Raw genomic sequence first — 19,066 nt, 5'->3', positions numbered from 1 at the left:
ACTCAAGACGAGGTAATCTTACGGAGTGGATGTGTTGTTCGACAAAGGATTGCCCATGATTTTGTCTTGAGAGATTGGATGTCTTTGATGTTCTCTTTCTAAGCCTTAATGAATTGATCCGAACTTCCAAGACTTAATTCTAACATCTCCTCTATATACTCCCGAGTTCCCATCCAATTTATGACTACGACTCCAAATTGTCTGATCATCAACTCAAGATTCTTCCCTGAGAAGTTTCCATTGAGCCTTGAGTACCTGTCCCTGTTTGGACTCTGTCCCTTCTTCGCGATACCCTCATGTAGGGTACCATCGGTTACTGCATGATATCACCCCACGGAATGTCACTGCTTACACAAACTTGGCCAAGACGTGCATCAATCCCGGACTTCTTGTGCCAATAAATGTCATATGAGGTTGGCTAATGCCAAAGCAGACAGACCAACAAGATTTTTCGCTCTAACGTAGACAATTGGCCAGTGATAAGGCAACTGCAGATACACTTAGCCTGCAGGGATTGTCACATCCCGCCCTTGTTGTCTCTTTGCTTTTTTTTCAGCTACCTCGATCGAACGTCTAATCGCGCGAGGAATACTAGCACTAATGAGGCATAGCCGCAGAGCCGCAGAGCACAGGTACTCTCGCATGCCCACATCTTATTCCATCCTTAATGCTCGTTCACTTGTCAGTCTACCCGTTATCTACTATGTTGCATTGGCACAGCATTTAACATTGTATCACTATATTATTGGTTGGTAGAAAATGAAAGTTAAATTACTATTAAATGGAAACAAAACATCTTTTCCATCATTGAGCAACAGCAAGTAGAGGTCTTCCCATTTGTCCAGACCGTCCAACAGACTTTCTTCTCCGATACCTCGGCCGCCGCCGGACCTTGGGTTTGCCGCAGACGTTGCGCTGGTGAACCAAGAGATTATCCCTCCTTTTACATGTTCTCCCACATTCGCAAATCCAAGGCAACGTCTCCTCGTGTTTGTTCTTCCAGTGCTTATTAAAATTGGCTTTTCTGTACGCCTTTGCACCTTTTGGCCTGTAATCACACGCCGGGCAACTGATGTCTCCATCGTCTTCCGGATTAAAGACAGGGAGCCGTGGTGAAAGTCGAACTGGTGCAGCGTTTGTCACTAACACTGCTTCTTGAATTTGAAGGGACTGCGCATTGTCGTGTGCAATTCCTACATCGAAGTAGTACTGATCTTCCGCGGGAAGATCGGGGAGCCCAAAGAATTCTCCATGGTGATGTTGGTCATGAGCCATGGCTGTAGGTATGGCATCTACCCGCTGATGCGCATTGTGGCTGCCAGAGGGCGAAGCCTGGCCACTTTGTCCGGATGATAAGGGCAACCGTGGACGTGAAAAGTTGGGCACATTGACCATGAGACCTTGCGATTCTTCTGATGGGACAGTAAATTGACCAAAGTCAAACGATTTGGCCTCAATCAGCGGAACATCCATGTTCAAGGGTGAGTCTTGAACCGAATCTTGAGACTGCTCAATGGAATGAAAAGAATTATCGCCGCTGCCATATGAAAGTTTGCCATGGTACGTCTGCTGTGAGAGGATATCGTCATTGTCCCCTGTGGAATATTCCGTTGGCGACATACAAATATCGCCAAAATCTGGAACAGTCGCCCCCATGTAGCCGGTCATAGACAGCGTAGAGACTGTTGACTTAGTCAGACGTTGTCGCATGTGCGAGTCTGTGTCTGATGGGAAGCTAGAGTGACCTGGAAGGATGCTGGAGTTACCAATCTCGACGATTGGAGGATCAGCACAGAGCTCTGCAGGACCATGGCCAGATTTGTGGCCGAGAGAAAGACCCGTAGTACTGATTTCTGAAAATGCAGACGCTTTTCGAGAAGCAGGCATGGGATCCATCTGCCACTCCAGGCCGAAGAACGGGTACGCATTACATGCGTTGAGGTTAGGCAGCTGTTCCTGGGAGGAAGATGCTGACCCAGAGCGACGGGACAGGAAGTCTTGAATCTTCCGTTTTCCCTTTGTCATAGCAGAGTCTTTGGCAATCGAAGGCGCGGTGTCACCGTCTCTTGTCAAACAAGCGGGACGCTGGCCAGGGAAGTCGTAGTAACAACCGCAGCAGTTACAGTAGGCGCCGTTGGCGGAAACATGAGTACATTTTGCCGCATGAGACAACATAGCCTTGGGATCCGGAAATGATTGCTTGCAATTGGAGAAGGGGCAGACCCATGTGTCACGATGAGCATTGAGAGTAGTCTCATAGACAAAGATGTTCAGTGCCATTACAGCAATAATCCTTGACCGAGCAAGGCTGTCAATGCACGTCGATGTACACGCAACCCTGGAAGTGTTAGTGGGACAATTATGGTATACAAGGTTCGATAAAGAACATACATGCATGGAGTTTGTCGAGGAGGAATATCCCCAAACGCTTCGAGGGGGAATCCGGTGTACGAGCTTGACGAGCTGACTTCGGCGAAAGACGAAGACCGAGAGCTGTGGTCGATGTGTTGAGTCCCATGAATAGGATCAGTCATTTTGGGGATTTGGATATAAGGCATCCTGCTCAAAGCATACTAAAGCAAGGTGTTTCAGTAACCAGTCAAGTCAAGTTGCACACTAAGAGAGAGAGTTTCCATTGGGGACTCAGTCCTTGATGTATCGTCTCGTCAGGCAACGGAAACACCATCAACCTTGCAGGCGGTTGTATAGCTTGCCATTATCTCGGCGTCGCTTCGGTCATCCGAGCATGCCGTCGCGGGTTTGGCACTGGCAATTGGGATGGAGAGGACGAACCCGATTTGACGAAACGTTTAGAGTTTAATCACTATGCTCGGGTTCTACCTGAAAAGGGAAGAAGTCGCATCCTGCAGACATGCAGGACAGGTATTTGCCTGACATGGTAGGCAGCAAGGTGAATCCTGCAGCTTGTTCTGTGGCATCGGGTAAGTAGATGGCATCGACGGTGTGCAGCGAAAGTACAAACCTTTTTCAGCACTATGCGGCTCTGCTACATCTCAGACCATGATTGGAGGGTTCAGAGCTTATTGTCTCCTGCATAATAATTTGGCTAATGTCGTTGATGTCACAAGTAGCCCTTTCTATGTGCTGGAGCCTGGGGTTTGCATGATGGGGCTTGATTGCCTCAAAAAGGCAGATGGTTGACATGACAAAGGGCGTTGTGTTGGAGTCTGATGGTCAAGATTATACAATGTATCTCTCGGCAGGGAAGCGGTCGAAGGGAGTAGTGGAGGAGGGGTTGTGTCGGGTTCGGTAAGATCGCTCGGCCCAATTGTCGTTCGTTCATAGTAACCTGCGGCAGGAGAAGAGGGATTCGTTGCGCTCATGAGGCAGAAGGGAGTGATATTGCCATTGGAAAAGACATGAGATAATCCAACCGACCAGGTCTGCAAGCAACATGCCATGCAGGCTCGAGCGTATTCCTTGTTGTCAAGGGGAACTAATGAAAAAGGCATCCCAAGCCTTCAAGAACATCAAGCAGACTAGATCATTTATATCAACCAGCATAAAACATTTTATCTCTAATGAATTCAGCCCAAGTAAGCCTGTGCCGCCTCGCTACCTCCCTTGAAAGCAGGCTCTGGTGGCTAGGTTCAACTTTGTGATTCAAGCACCAATTGGAAGGCGACATTAGGTCGGCTTTGCTCAATTGCGCATTGTCTCGGAAGATCTGTCCCAACTGTTGGCCCATTTCAATAACCTATGCGCCCGGCGCGGGTTGGCAAGGCATTCTTGAGGTAAGTCCCGAGCCTGATTTGTCGGCGACAACGTATGATTGTGGTCAATAACGAGAGCCTACATTCTGCAATATACAAATATCATTGTAAATTAATTCACTGCATTTAGTATCACCTTCAGAATCATTCCTATGTTCCCCTTCCTGATAGATGAGGTGTGATTCGTTCGATACAAATGTGAAGAGAGGGCATTACAAGAAAATGAGAAGGAATCTTTCAGTCAGTAAATACTGTGAAGAGGCAGAGAAGGGCTACCTGGAGAAGATAATGCACAAGGCCAACTTCAGACACTGAACAAGCTTCTTTGCACCATAAACCACTTGCTCTTTGGGAATATTGATAGGGCTTCTATACTTCATTGGGGGTGTAACTGACTCGTGTCATTAATGCTGTCTCCCAGTGGCACAATTGTTAACTTTGTTCTTCCTATCTACTTGTCGATCGCTATTGACTGAGCGAGTTAGATCAAACGACATTTTTTAAGTTCACCTCTACCTGCGTGACTGTGAACCGTGGCTTAATAGGACGAATCGCATCGAACCATAATCAGCCCGCGTAAGAGGACCGTTCTCGCAACGACTTTTTGGTGGAACCAATTGTAAGGTGAAGCAAGTTACATAAATCTAGCCAGGTATGGCACTCGTGGCCTGTCTCTCAGCCGCACCCACGATGAGTTCATGTTCCCATAATTTACAAGCCCATTACTAACTTCTTCCCTACTCAATAGATGTGCATCATTTTAGTGAGTCGATTTAGCAACCTTATTCCTGTGGAGATATAAGCTTTGCAAGACCTGCTTAATTACGAATTGCTAGCTTGCACTTCTTCTTTAACAAATGCTTTAGTTTCGCTTCACAAATGACAATAAGTGCCGATATCATATTTACATCTCCAGCTGTGCATTCTTGATTTATACATATGAAACTGTATATCCACTGTATTAAACTCTTACTCAAAAATTAATATGAGACAGCTGACATTCGTAATGTTGGCCATCGTCTGGTCTCATATCCCCATTGCTGTTCTTGCATTTCCCGAGGCCACGAAAAGAAGACATCACGGTTATCTTTCACAGCCTGACCCAACCCCTGCAATCGAGTTTTCCCACTTACAGCACCTCGAGTTGGGCAAGCGACAACAGACCTCTGCACCTGACGACGATCTTACCTTCTCACTGGTTATCAGTCCTGATTCAACATGCGGATACGTCTCGGGCTCGGCTGGGAGTGGTGTCGTATGCTTTGGAGATACGAAGTGCACCTGAGAAATTGGCGAACTCAAGGCTATTTTATGCGGCATGGTCGGACATTTGAGGTGCCTCGACAGAACCGATGCACTCAACACTGATATCTGTGATGATTCCTGCAAGAGCAATGAACTCAATCTTCTTTGGTACGAGCCACATTCGATCTTTTTTTATTTTTTTATTTTTTTTATTGGCTGACAAACATCACACAGTACCAAGACCAATGAGCTGTATTGTGGAACATATTCCTATCAATCTGGTATCGTGGACTATCGTTGCATGCAATCGTCCATCAAGGCCCAGAACGTAAGCTTCTCTTATGATGGACAAAAAAGTCGCGCTTTCACGATAACATATATGGCGAATATTTTCTCCATGGCCGATGATACTACGACTCCGACAACCACCCCATCTAAATCGACTACATATGTGCCTGAACCTACAAGCAAAACTAGCGCCAAGCCCAACGCGGGAGCAATTGCCGGCGGCACAATTGGCGGACTTCCTTTGATTGTAGTTGTAGTAACAGGGATTGTTTGTCTTCGACGAAAAAAGAAGCGTGGAGTCTCTCCTGATGAACACGAACCACGGCAGTCAACACTTTCACCTCCAGTGTACGAGGCCCCTGCGAATACTGTGCTTTGCGAAGCTCCAGGTGATACAGTTCATCCCAGATCTCCTTCATCGCACTGAGTGATTGTTGAAACCCGTCTCGTTGTTGATTTTACCAATCCTCATCAATAATCTATATGATGTTGCGTTTTCAGGTTATCCGGTATTTCAAGTTTATTGAATCGTTATACGTGGTATATACAGGACGCCAAACGAGGAACGAGATAACTACCACTTGACGGCTACCGACTCTTGCTGCACAAGAATCATCACCTAGTCACATAACTCGATGATGAATAAAGCAGTTTTCTATCAGTCTACCTATCTGATTTTCGATTTGCATTGGATCAAAGATATCGGAACACAAACGGAAACCACTCAAACCAGTCACTAAGGCTATCTCTGTGCGGGTTTATAGCCACGATATAAACCTGGTGTACGCGCACTATTTAAACTGTTTCTCCTAGCCAAACAAACTTCATAAAAATGTAAGTTAATAGAGCAAATCTAATTTCAGCCCAGCAGTTAGAATGAAGTTATTGCAATTGCTATTGCTAGCACCAGCTGTGCAGTAGAGTTATGTGATAATGACATTTCCAACGAGACCACAGACATCGATGGACATGGTGAAAATAAGGTCATTTCCCGCACAAACGTTATTCTAAGCAGCTCTTCAGCTCCATTCAAGTCTCCATCTTCAGCCAGCCAGTCGCAATGGAACTTGGTCAGCGAGGGAGGTCTGAGGGTGCAGATCTCTCGTTCTCTCCACCAGTCACAACTCTTGACTCATTTTCAGCTGGCCTCGGCGCTTGCGAGAAATCGACATGGTTATACCAATGACTGCATTTGGATCAAAAACACATGTTATCGTTGGTAATTGATATGGATCGTAAGCTACTAGTGACTTAGACACTTTTGAGGGATGAATAGTATCATGTAAATATATCTAGTACCAATCAATGTATGGGTGTTTTCGGGTCTGATAATAAAGGCCCAAGCAATTGTTTCTTACGGCACGTTGAAAAAAGCTATGCCACGTCAGATGTGGGTAGCTAGTCAAGGACTTAGCCAGTTGAGTCCACCTATAAAATCAGTATCATCCCTGCAAGCTAGATCATCCAGCAAGGAAGATTGGTCTCAGCCAGGGTCAGCGAAGCCTGAAATGTAAATGTGGGCCGCCATATTTGTCTCTTAAGTGAGGGGATCTTCGACTTTATTTCTCGCCAAAGTCTATTGCTGTTTTAAATTCTGGGTGACCAGAATCTCCAATATTACTCTTTGCGTTCAACCTACACAGCTGTGGCCTGCAAGACGAGCTAAGCCCATTTTACATAATCTTGTCTGCGCTCAACCGCACATTTAGAGACTGACCGATGCAGATATGGCTACGGGACTGGAGGCTGTTGGTGCCGCTAGTGCTATCTTGTCATTCATATCTTTCGCCGGCAAGATTGTATCGATAAGCTATAAGATCTATGATGGCATGCCTACGGATGAGGATGAGCTTGAAGATTATGCTGGGCGAATGCTTGATGCATGCGAGCATATTCGATCCAGGAGTCAGCACTTACATCAAAGCACACCATTGGCGGCAAGTATCTCTGACATTGCTCAAAAATGTTTCCAACTATCTTGGGAACTGCAAAAAGAGACTCAAAATATCACGAAACGATACCAAAAGGGCAAGTTCCGTCGGGCAGTCTCTATGGCCCTTCGCGCAAACGCCCACAAAGCAAAGATCAAGCAACTGGATCAATCCTTGGAAAGATACAAGAAAATTATGGAAACAGAATTGTTGTCCAAAATATGGTACGCATTTCAATAATCACTCTTCCAACGTATGCTGATAGTGTGAACTGCGTAGCGACACAGGTACTGCGATAGAGACGCAACAAAGTCAAACATTTCCCAAACTAGAACGCGATGTTCAAGATCTCATCTTCAAGATCGCAAGCACACAAACAAATATGGAAATTCTTGTTACAGAGGAAGCAAAGAAAACCCGGGAAGTGCTCAGTATAAACCTTACCACCCACATTAAAGATTCCGAAACAAGGGCTATCACAGACAACCAGAGACAACGACTTTTGAAAAGCCTCAAGCCAGCCGATATACGGAAAAGATACCACGAGGTCCTATCCCCATCAGATGCTTCTTTTGAAAGGGTCTTTGCATCTTACGAACGCGTCTGCCTCAAGGACCCCGAACACAAAGACTGGAAAACGATTCGGAGAAACCTCCCAGATGAACCGTGTCCCACTATGAGGTACGGCAATGTCGATGAGATTGACTGCACCTGGCATTCTTTCACTTTATGGCTCCAATCAGACAATCCTCTCTTCTGGATTCAGGGGAAGCCAGGATCTGGAAAAAGCACCTTGATGAAGTTCATCATTGAGAATAAAAACACAGAACGTCTTTTGAAGTCTCATATCGCGAATACGAGGGTCCTATCATATTTTCTTTGGAAGATAGGAAACGAATCCCAGAACAGCATCAAGGGTCTCATATGCTGTTTACTGCACGACCTTCTCGTCAGTAGCACTGAGATGTTAGACCAGGCATTGAAGCAATTTCCATCATTGGAATCAAGGGATTTCTTCGATGAGTGGTCAAGCGAGGAAGCTGAAAAGGTCCTCTTCTTCCTATTACGCAGCCCAGCCTGCTCGACATGCATTTTCATTGATGGTCTTGATGAGATATCTGATAAAGATGGGTTTGAGCCACTTACGAAACTAATACAGAGTATCTGTAATATCCCACTTGTTAAAGTTTGTGTCTCAAGCCGGCTTGAGACAGGACTCATACAGAAGCTCGAAGCGTTAGGGGCGGGGAAACTGTGTCTGCATGATCTTACCAACCCCGAAATGGCTGTCTACGTTCAGAAAGAGTTGGCAAGATTCTCAGCCGGAGTGATCTCGTCTTCTTTTGTTGATAAAATCATTATCGAACTACTTGTCAAGGCTCAAGGTGTTTTCCTCTGGCTTTTCCTAGCAAAGAACAGTCTCATTACTGGGATAGAAAATGGAGACGACGAAGAAACCCTCATGAGAAGACTAGAAGAACTTCCTAGCGAGCTTGAGGCATTATACGAGTCCATGTGGTCCAGACTCAATGCCAAAAACAAGGTGTATCGGCAAACTGCAGCGATGTATTTCCATTTCCTGTTAGCCAAAGGATGGAATTTTAAAGTCATTTATCCTGATGTTGAAGTGCCTTTTACAGTTTGTGAGAGACCACGTGGGATTCCAACATTGGCCCAACTATCGATGATGGTGAAAGTTGAGGAAGGCAGAATGTTTCCTCCCGGAGTCAATAATACATCCCTCTATGACCTCAAAGTGTTATGTGACGCCACAGAAAGGGACCTTAGTACTCGATGTGCTGGGATGATCCAAGTTTCCAAGGCGCCGATTTACAACGAAATCGATCCAGTCATTCGTTTGGTTGAGTTCGTTCATCGCACTGCTCATGACTTTCTGGTCGATACGAAGCCTGGGCAGGATATCCTCAGCTACTACAGCGGTATGAAAATGACTACCGACTTCCAGCTTAAGTTGTTTAAGTCTGAGCTATCTGTATATCACACAATTGGGGCAGCAACATTTCCAGAACATGCTATCCACCAATGTGTTGAACTGCAAAGGCAAGGTGTGAATTACGAGATGATGGACCAACTGGTTCGAGTCATGCAATCTCTTTGGGATCAAGGTGTGTTTTTACACATGTGTGTTAAATGGCTTGGTTTATTTCGCTCCTTTCCGGCAGGCCTTGCACACGAGCTTACAAATATGGAAGACGTATGTCTCCCTTTGCTCATACAATCAAACTCATCTCAGGATCCTACCATTGCTCTTCGCGACATCTGCCATGAGTGGAACGTTGCAGCCACAAGACGTCCATCAATACTAATGATCCAACGGCTCATTGCTCTGGATGCAAGTCCACATGCTGTTGGAGCATCATCACCACCACTAAGGAAAAGTGGTGGATTTTACGCTGTATTTACTCAAGAAACATCTGCATTTGAGTTGCTCTTGAGAGGCACTCTTAGCCGGCTCATCGATGGCCGTCGCGACGCTGTACTTGAAATTCTTGAAGTCATAGACAGTCTGGCTCCATCATGTCCTGATTGGGGTCGAAGGATCATGGTATTTTGTCAGGACGCCATGTATTGGAAGCTCTTGCTACATGACTGGGAATTTTACTGGCCAACGTGTGGTGGTGCAACCTTCGAAGTGAACATGCAGTATCTACTCAGGCGACTACTAGTTGCCGTATCGTGTGAGGGGATACCAACACAGAATTATAGATTGCACGAGATTGCAAACTCGGCCGTTGAATCCTACTCACGAGTCCGGAATATTGTGCCGAGACAACGGGATGACGAAGGATACCCATTTTGCTGCCGTGTTGTCAATCAAGAACCATTCAAGGACTTGTGTGACAATATGTTTGGGCCCCAAGACAAAGGTCATTTAAACGTTGACGATCTTAGAAATGAAGAATTCTACAGGAACCCCAAGTATGACTTTCTGCTTGGTAGCTATGAGCGGGTTATGTTAGACGACGAAGTGGATCAATTAGCATCTGAAGACCTTGGATTTCACAGAATAACCAATGAAAGGATTGCCGACATGTCAAGAAAGATGAAACGGTATTGATGATCCTAGATATTCATAGATACAGTAACGAGACACAAATTGTAATGGATAAAGACCTACATGCAAAACCCCTGACGATAAGGTTTCCATCATGAATCACACTTTTAAGCATTATGGACCTACATGCAAAACATCCAGGTTGACGCTTATGCTATAGTGCTCAAAGGCGTAAATATGCCGTGGTGGATACACAATCTCCATATAGTCTTGTGGGATACACGGTTCACCTTGGCCTCCAGGTCTTATATCTACTTAAGAATGACAGAACAAAAGTTTTTATAGTTTGATGACTTGTTTGGTCTACTTCCAGAAACAAAGCCTCTCTGGCTACTCTGAACAAATGACGCTATATAGCAGGCCTCAAATCTTTGTCTCACATTTCTCTGCTAGTTGACAGCTGAAGTTCCTTACAATTTCTTCCGATTGGCCGAGTCCAAGACACGGGCCGCGAGCTATTGAAGAAGTGGCTGCATAATATGGAAGATCCATCTGTCCAAGGAAGATTATTCTCGGGCTGGACACGATATGACCTCAACTGTTGCACAAATCCCTTGTTGTCTTGGATCTCCCTAGCATAAGCCGGACCGCCCCGGTGGATCTTTTTGTATTACATCAAGGATTATCTTGCGTCCCTTGAAGAAACGGCACGACGTGAATTCCAATCCTTGATGAGTCGACAGTATTTCCACTTCATTTCTTGTTTTACAACATTCCGTGTGATGATGGCTGATATGCCGTCCGTACAAGATGTTTCTCAGGGGGTAGCTGCATGAAGGGAGATATCTCGTACGTCACGAGACGGTGAATTCTCATCTACCAAGAAGGAAAAGGGAGGCTAGCTCGTTATATAAACTCTCAATCGGACGTCTCGTTTAGTTCATCATCAAGGATCTGGTAAAAATATAGAACCCTACTACAATCCATTTTGCAAGAGAAAAGTGCCCATTATGACTGAAGTCCAAAAAGAAGTACGACAAGAGGAGTTCGATGCAGTTCACGCCTACTTCATCGGGCCCAAGGGCTCCAACCTGCCCGACTTCCGAGCCAACATCAACACGATCCTCGATGAACTCCTCGCCGCACGTCAAAGCTACTACCCTCAGGACCAGGTGCCTCCCCTACTAGTCCTCTCTCACTTCCCAACCTAACACTTTGTAGGCCTTCATCTCTAAAGAATATCGTCGCTCCCCAGTATTCCTCAAAGCCCGCTCCGATCTCCGTCTCGCAACTGAAAAGGTAGCACAGCTTCTCGGCGAGCACTCGGCACCGTTCTGGTCCCCTCGCTATGAGGCCCACATGTGCACTGACTTGACCATGTCATCCCTGCTTGGGTACTTCATGACTATGCTGTACAACCCCAACAATGTCGCTCTCGAGGCTAGTCCTATGACGACTCTTGTGGAGTTGAGGGTTGGACAGCAGCTTTGCAAGTTGTTTGGGTACAATATCGATGCGCAAAAGAGTCCTCTTTCTTGGGGACATATTACCTGCGATGGATCGATTGCCAATTTGGAGTCTATCTGGGTTGGTACGTATCATCTACTCCGTGCAAGATGACATCCATGCTAACACACTAAGCCCGAAACCTCAAGTTCTACCCTCTCAGTCTTTGTCTTGCACTCCGACGCGGAAAGCTCCAATTCATCGCCGACAGATTCTATGCACGTCAATGCTTCCACGCAAAAAACAAGACCCTCTTCAAAGATCTCCAAGGATGGGATCTTCTCAACCTCCGCCCCGAGGTCATCCTTGATCTTCCCGATCAACTCAACAAACAGTTTGGTATCACGAGCAAGTTTCTTGAGAGTGCACTCAATGAGTTCAACATCCAGACCATCGGTCGTGAGGTCCTTGAGAGGGAGTTCAAGGTCAAGGAACCGATCAAGTACTTTGTGAGCAAGACTCGACATTACTCATGGCCCAAGGGTGTTGGTAAGTCTGACATACCACAAATACTGTTCCACCGGCTAACTTTGCCAAAGCAATTGCTGGCCTTGGCTCCGGCAACGTCGTCGGAGTAGACGTCAACAACAGTGCTCAAATGGACATCAAGCTCCTTGAAGAACATCTCCACAAATGCGTCGAGACCAAAACCGCCGTCTTCGCAGTCGTGGCCATCATTGGCTCCACCGAAGAAGGTGCCGTCGACAGGCTCACCGAAGTCCTGCAACTGCGAAAGAAATTCCAAGACGAGCACGGCTTGTCGTTCCTTGTACATGCCGATGCAGCTTGGGGTGGTTACTTTGCCACAATGTTGAACCCCGACAGACGTTACAGTGTGGAGGAGCAGACTGACACAAAGCCTGAGCCGGAGTGGTACTTGGATCCCAAGACGGTCGAGGACATCAAGGCCATGGCGGAGGCGGACTCGATCACGGTTGATCCGCACAAGGCGGGTTACATCCCGTATCCCGCGGGTAGCTTGGTGTATCGTGATGGGAGAATGAGACACCTTGTTACATGGTCGGGTCCGTACCTTTCGCAAGGGTCGGCAGAGAATATTGGCGTTTATGGTGTCGAGGGAAGGCAAGTATTTTTGGACACTGGAGGAACCTGTCACTGACTGTTACCATTAGCAAGCCCGGTGCTGCAGCCATGTCAGCATGGTTCTCCAACCAAACCATCGGTCTTCACCACCAAGGCTACGGCAAACTACTTGGTGAAGCAACCTTTACAAGCGCAAGGGTAAGTTGCTCCAATTATCATTTGGCAATTTTAATACTAACAAAGGCTAGATCTCAGCTCACTACGCAACCATGGACAACGAATACTTTATGTGCATCCCCTTCAATATGCTTCCATCCGAGAATCACGGCAACAAAAAGTTCCTCTCCACATCTGTCATGAACGAGCGCAAGAAGATCCGCGACCTCATCATCGGGAAGACCGACACCGAGATCTTCGAGTCAAAGGAAGCCATGAAGATCATTCGTGACTTGGGCTCTGATACCAACATCAACTGCTTCACCTTCAATTGGAAGGACAAGGATGGCATTTTAAACACTGATCTTGAAGAGGCGAATTACCTCATGAAAAGAGTCGTTGATAGACTTTCCATCACTTCTCCCAACACTGATCCTTCTACTATTCCTATCTATCTCACCTCAACTCAATTCCTACCTGAGGACTATGGTAAATGTGCGCACAAGTTCATGGAGAGAATGGGCGTTCACAAATCAGACCAAAGTCTCTTTGTCATCCGCAACGTCGTCATGAGTCCTTTCCCTACAAAGAAGGACTTCATCTCCACCATCATGCATGACTTGGAGAACGTCGTCATAGAAGAGGTCAAGAAGTGCAGAGAGAGGAATGACCCCGGAGCCAAGAAACTGCAGTTCCTTGTGCAAGGGTCACCGAATGCACCCGAGGTGTATCTTGTGTTCCAAGCTTCGTTCCACAGCGTTACTCGAAGACAGCAGGTTATTCTATCTGCCGAGCTGGACGGCACCCTGACAAAGTTCTACCAGAAGAGCCTTGAGGACAGTCATGATACTGTCCTTATGCTGGAGACGACTGACGAGCTGTTTGTTGTCGATGTCATCAGCGGTATTCCAGACGGAACCCAGCTGACTGTTACCTTGTATGAGAATGGTTTGCAGTATGTATCCCTCCCCTCATTCAGATCTGTGTTAACCATTTTCAGGGATTATGAGAAGGCGCAAGGCGTCATCACTCTCAAGTCCATGATCAAGAGTCGTCCACTCAACTCGATCAATCGTGACATCGATTATCCTGACGAGTTCATGCCCTTCTACCTCTACGGTTCAGAAGACGAACTTCACATCACCCACGCCTTGGTCAAGTCCCCTAACATTTCCCTCTCTGCCAGCAATGTCACCTTCACCCCACCACTCCCATCCTCAGTCACTGGCAACCTCTCCCAGGGTTTAATACTCGGCCTCGTTGAAATCCCCGAAGCCTCGATGCAACCATTCGCCGAGCGAAACAAGGATCTAGGCGAAGACTTTTTCTTCTCCAGTAAAAAGGAATTCAAGGTTTCTGTCTGGAAAGACCCCAAGGCTAGTGATGCCGAGGGTCCAGATTTACTCAAAGACCTCGATGATGAATTATATGAAGGTAAAATGACGCTTGGCGAGAATGTCTTTGTGGACGCTGAGGGACCGAACGAGGACCAGTTGAAGGATATCAAGGTTGAGTCAGACGCTTGGCAGAGAAAGTTGGATGAGATTGGAAGCGTTTTGGATGGAACACACACTTGTAAGGATTAGATGATCTGCATAATTGAGGTCCGCTATTATTGTAAGGAGTTATACTTACCTGCTTATAGGTACTTTTTACTCTGAATTTAATTAAACTTCTACCGAAAAGAGACTTATCCGTTCCAAACTTGGTAAAAACAGAACTAGCTACGGCCACGACGTTCTTGTCCTCCAGACCACACAAATAGGTCTGATCCTCGTTGACCAGAGAATCATGGATAAATTCGTCGCCATTAGCCTCCACTGCTTTCACGTGACACTTAGTAATTGAGAATACCAGTACACAGACGAGATCCATCTCAACAGGATAATCTCGGAAGAGATTGAGACAAGTCCTCCACTGCCCGTGGATCTATCATCAATTCACCCCGTGATGGATGACTTATTCAGTGTAGATTTAGCGTACTTCTTCCGTTAATAATGCTTTGAAAAACTACGTATCCCGACTCAACCTTGATGATTACGGGACTGTGATAGGTTCCGCTCGACATCTCTCGCCTTCTTCGTACCCTGTACTTGCAGGTAGGGAAACTCGCCCGTACTCGTAAACCATTCTATTCCAGAGTGCCAGCGACGTTCATAGCAAATTGATCTCTACATCATCGCCTATAGTTCTTCATCGTGCGTTTATTAATTACTTCAACGTCATATTACAAGATTGCTACGGCACATGGGGGACTAGCAACGCCCCCAGGAATGTCTAGAGGAATACTAGTCACAAAGAAAGACCAGCGCCCTTCTTCCCGACACTTGTCTGCCAAAGTCTCGAGGTCGAAGCTTTCCCCGATAGGCATACCCCAACCGCTAAGGAAGACCTCATGAAGCGCAACAGCAGCTGGTCGCTTGCTAGGCCAAGCTTCGTAAGCAACGGTATCACTTGCGACGGCAGCGAACTGGTTATCCCAATGCCACTGCATCATCTCCTCCAACGATACCGCGTTTCGAAATGTCTGTTGGGGTCCATCGTCAGTGATGCTGGATATGTAATGGTCGGGAAATGCTTACTTTGGATGCCAATCTTGTCATTCGGTGTCATTCCAGATATGTCCTCTTGTGTTACCCCATTGTAGTACAGTAAACTGTCCTGGTAGGGGTAATGCCGCAAACCGTCCCAATGACTGGAGCCTTGAGTGTTGATGTGAAGCTGGTCGTAGTGGGTATAAGTATACGGCAACAAATGTTATCAATTGAGACAGACACTAACCTCGTCGTCATTGGCGTGTCCTTTGGCAATTATGTGGTGTCGGCATGGCTTTCGCACGGGGTTCATAGGCTGTTTGAAGGCATCGATTGACAAACTGTACATGTTAGACACCAGATGGATATAGACCATGTAACAGCAATCACTTACTTGAGTGAGATGTGCTGCCCGGTAACAATGTCTTTGACAGCATCCTTTGTAACAGTAGGCGACAAATGATTGAGGGTTCCCAGTTCGTCGTTGTGTCCCCAGAGACCCCAAGCTGAGTATTTTGGGTCACCGCTCCGGAGAGGCAACTCGTTGAATGCAGGTCGTCCAGTCATTTCTTCTCAACAACTGATGTGTTATTCAACATGGACCAGCTAGAACATGTCCATCATAACAATACACGTCTCCACGGGATGTTTGCGAGCATTCGGTATGTTATGAAAATTCCGAGGCTCCCATTTCGGAGTGTCGGTAACATGCCGAAGCAGGTGACCACTACCCCAAGTTCAATGACTAGGTTAAGCCACGAGCGAAGAAATCTCCATCACGGAATTTGTCAACTGTGCACTGTCACCTCTACCCCAGATCTTACCCCAGTTTTCTGGGGAAACGCGTCTTTGCGAGATCTCTTACTTAAAGGATATTTCAACCTGGTTCTTCAAGTCCGATCCTCTTCAAGGACAGACATCTGCAAGTCACCTGCCCAAGAACCTGTTGAAGCTTGTTTGTTTGTTACACCATGGCTCACAAAGACGTCCCTTCTGTCAAGCCGACTCAGGATTCTCAACATCTCGAGACCACGGATCTTCCAGATGATGAGAAGACAATGGGGCAAACGAAGTTGAAAGCCGTTGGACGCCTGAGGAAGAGCGGTTGGCTCTTCGCAAGCTCGATTGGTGCTTGATTCCTTTGTGAGTTCTTGTACTACCTCATCAGCTAGTTGAGTTACTGATCTGTGACAGGGTCGGATCGCTTTATCTTGTATCCTACATCGACCGCGGTAACATCAGCAATGCATATACCGCTGATATGGGTAAGGATTGGGGTATCACATCCAACGATTACTCTTGGATCGTGACCGTGGGCTCACGTCTGCTGACGCCGATGGAAACCGCAACATTTATGAGTTTGATGTTATCAATAAGAGATCTACTCTTCCTCCCGCTCGCTTGTTCACTTATGAGGATGCTGGTTTCCCTGATGGAGTCAAGGTTGATGCTGATGGTAGAGTCTATGGTGGTGTGGCTGGAGCTGTTGATGTATGGAGCGACGATGGAGTTCTTCTGTGCAAAATTAAGGTCAAGGAAGGTGACACTGCTGTGAACATGCAGTTTGTCGAGAATAAGCTGTATATCCATGGTCGTAATAGTATCTACGCAGTGTAACTCTCTGCTAGGAACGCTCAAAGCTAATAGGTAGTACCATATTTAGCTAACCTGACTAAGGCATGTTGAATCGGCTTAATCCCATGCGTTTGGAGGGTTATATGTATTCACTTAATGATGTTTTACCACTTGGTCACTTGAGGCTCAGTAATCTGTAGACAGCATTGACATAGCTTACATATCTACACTGGTGGTAGGAATATCTTATATGTCTTTAAATCCTATGCGAAAAATTAGTTGCTAATATTCTAATTAATATAGAGATATTATATTATTAATTATATAAGAGATATTTTCCCTAGTACCACAGGGTAGCTCCAGTTTAACAGTTAGGTTCAAGTAAACAAGAGATGAGATCAGTAACACAGCGTGGCAGTTCCTCAGATGATTCGCAATCACACACCTTTCTCAATATCAAGACAAGTAACTCATCTGAGGACATGTAGACAATCGAGTATAGATAAACAACTGTAAAATGGAGAAAAGTCATATCTTCTCATTGCAAAGCATAATCCATTCAATATAGCAAAACAATATCTGTTGTCAAATTCCCAACCGTTTTCCAAAATCCAAACGCTCATAATCCCAGCCCAACCTAATCCGTATTCATTCCCATGCATAAATCATGCCATAATCGAGTCATCCTTCCATCTCATTCCGTCCAGGGTTCTCATCATCCCACTCATCCTCAACATCCACATACGACCCCTCCAGCGATGGCGCGCGTCTTCCTCTGACGCCACCATACAACTGATCCAACTTTCTAGAATCTAAAAAGATGTTTTGCATCTCAGATACCAAATGCTCTTCATCTTCGTCCTCATCTGCTGAGCGGACGCGATAGCGCACGACGCGACGACCGACGCCAGATGTGAGGAAAGGTTTGAGGAATGAAAAGATGGACCATGCGAAGCGGGCAAATAGATACTCTCTGCTTCCCTCTGCGAGTGTTTCGACGTTGCGATTTTGGTACAACGCTGCGAACTCTGCTTCTCTACCGTCGAGGACATGTAGTACATACTGGTTGCTTGTCTCGGCGCCGTTTGCTGACCTGGCGACTTTGGGGATGAGGGCGAAAACGCTCTGGTCAAAGCAGACGTAGAGATCAGCCTTGAGGGGGAGGATGTTGTGAGGGTCGTCGATAGTGTGTGAGCCACCACCGTAAAGACCCATTCCGTTCTTGTTGAACCATTGCTGCTCATCTCGGGGAATCAAATGAGCCCATGTAAATGCATAACTTGTGTTTGTGACGGCGCATCGCTTGCTATGAAGAGTGGTTGCGCATTCGGGGGCAGTCCACCAGTCGGGCAATTTATCATGAGGGAATTGCCAGTCTCTGAAACTAGGGACAATAGGGTATCGGTCTGCAAGAGGTCAGTATTGTTTTGTTTCTTATAAAAAGTGAGTGATATACCTTCACCATCGATAAAGAACCAATAATCCCGGTTCAGCAAAATCTGATCATCATCGGCGACTATATCCTTTCCTCGCTCATCCCTAGCCAACCTGCCAGTACCAAAAGCATTATTCGCAATGATCTGACAAGCCGTAAGAGCAGTGCGATAATGAACACCCCAAGCGCCTCGGAGGGGTTCGTAGTCGACGCGTGGCAGACAAAAGAGCAGGTTCAAAGGCTTCAAATAACCAGGATGATAAAAGCGGACCTGATCACGGTTCAGATCGCGAATCTCAAGATTTGAGATGGCGGAGAGTGAGCGAGGCATTGGAATGTGATGCTCCAAGTGGCTGAGTTGGAGAGAACGGGGAATTTCTTGTTCTTCAGAGGATAAAAGACCCATGACGTTTTGTCTTTTGTTCTTGCTGGGGGGAGGGAGGGTCAGCCACAGCCGAGAAATGACGTACAGACACGAGACTTACTTGATGTTGGAGGGCTCTAGAGCCCAGAATCCGTACATTGGGGAAAGACAAGACTAGTGTACGCCACTAGGGATTAGTCACGATGTAAGAAGAATAAGTCAGATGAGAATAGAGTTG

The 19,066-nt window shown here is 46.3% G+C and overlaps 8 protein-coding genes across 8 annotated transcripts; 4 read left to right on the top strand and 4 right to left on the bottom strand.

The window, feature by feature from the left end:
* Positions 1–804: 804 nt before the first annotated feature.
* FGSG_08246 (uncharacterized protein) lies at positions 805–2,534 on the bottom strand (the record flags this gene model as incomplete). Its single annotated transcript, XM_011322255.1, has 3 exons — positions 805–1,487; positions 1,623–2,338; positions 2,392–2,534. The coding sequence occupies 3 exons, from the start codon at positions 2,532–2,534 to the stop codon at positions 805–807; spliced, it is 1,542 nt and encodes a 513-aa protein (XP_011320557.1).
* Positions 2,535–3,098: 564 nt separating this feature from the next.
* Positions 3,099–3,422, bottom strand: FGSG_13411 (uncharacterized protein; the record flags this gene model as incomplete). The annotated part of the gene is made up of 1 exon (XM_011322254.1): positions 3,099–3,422. One exon carries the CDS (start codon positions 3,420–3,422, stop codon positions 3,099–3,101), a length of 324 nt encoding a protein of 107 aa, XP_011320556.1.
* A 1,318-nt stretch (positions 3,423–4,740) lies between these two features.
* Positions 4,741–5,890, top strand: FGSG_08247 (uncharacterized protein; the record flags this gene model as incomplete). The annotated part of the gene is made up of 4 exons (XM_011322253.1): positions 4,741–4,989; positions 5,125–5,147; positions 5,214–5,615; positions 5,818–5,890. 4 exons carry the CDS (start codon positions 4,741–4,743, stop codon positions 5,888–5,890), a joined length of 747 nt encoding a protein of 248 aa, XP_011320555.1.
* A 1,104-nt stretch (positions 5,891–6,994) lies between these two features.
* FGSG_08248 (uncharacterized protein) lies at positions 6,995–10,277 on the top strand (the record flags this gene model as incomplete). Its single annotated transcript, XM_011322252.1, has 4 exons — positions 6,995–7,422; positions 7,478–9,324; positions 9,382–9,413; positions 9,453–10,277. 4 exons carry the CDS (start codon positions 6,995–6,997, stop codon positions 10,275–10,277), a joined length of 3,132 nt encoding a protein of 1,043 aa, XP_011320554.1.
* Positions 10,278–11,224: 947 nt separating this feature from the next.
* FGSG_08249 (uncharacterized protein) lies at positions 11,225–14,506 on the top strand (the record flags this gene model as incomplete). Its single annotated transcript, XM_011322251.1, has 6 exons — positions 11,225–11,386; positions 11,436–11,805; positions 11,982–12,209; positions 12,260–12,807; positions 12,858–12,962; positions 13,013–14,506. The coding sequence occupies 6 exons, from the start codon at positions 11,225–11,227 to the stop codon at positions 14,504–14,506; spliced, it is 2,907 nt and encodes a 968-aa protein (XP_011320553.1).
* Positions 14,507–15,394: 888 nt separating this feature from the next.
* On the bottom strand, positions 15,395–16,021 carry FGSG_08250 (uncharacterized protein; the record flags this gene model as incomplete). Its single annotated transcript, XM_011322250.1, has 4 exons — positions 15,395–15,447; positions 15,503–15,641; positions 15,702–15,795; positions 15,849–16,021. The coding sequence occupies 4 exons, from the start codon at positions 16,019–16,021 to the stop codon at positions 15,395–15,397; spliced, it is 459 nt and encodes a 152-aa protein (XP_011320552.1).
* Positions 16,022–16,425: 404 nt separating this feature from the next.
* On the top strand, positions 16,426–17,071 carry FGSG_08251 (uncharacterized protein; the record flags this gene model as incomplete). Its single annotated transcript, XM_011322249.1, has 2 exons — positions 16,426–16,582; positions 16,725–17,071. The coding sequence occupies 2 exons, from the start codon at positions 16,426–16,428 to the stop codon at positions 17,069–17,071; spliced, it is 504 nt and encodes a 167-aa protein (XP_011320551.1).
* Positions 17,072–17,710: 639 nt separating this feature from the next.
* FGSG_08252 (uncharacterized protein) lies at positions 17,711–18,987 on the bottom strand (the record flags this gene model as incomplete). Its single annotated transcript, XM_011322248.1, has 3 exons — positions 17,711–18,435; positions 18,486–18,892; positions 18,950–18,987. The coding sequence occupies 3 exons, from the start codon at positions 18,985–18,987 to the stop codon at positions 17,711–17,713; spliced, it is 1,170 nt and encodes a 389-aa protein (XP_011320550.1).
* Between the last annotated feature and the right edge of the window lie 79 nt (positions 18,988–19,066).

Source organism: Fusarium graminearum, chromosome 2, assembly GCF_000240135.3.
Source record: "Fusarium graminearum PH-1 chromosome 2, whole genome shotgun sequence".
In the NCBI taxonomy this organism is placed as follows: Eukaryota; Fungi; Ascomycota; class Sordariomycetes; order Hypocreales; family Nectriaceae; genus Fusarium; species Fusarium graminearum.
Note: the sequence above shows the minus strand (reverse complement) of the source record. Positions and strands in the feature narration are given on the sequence as shown.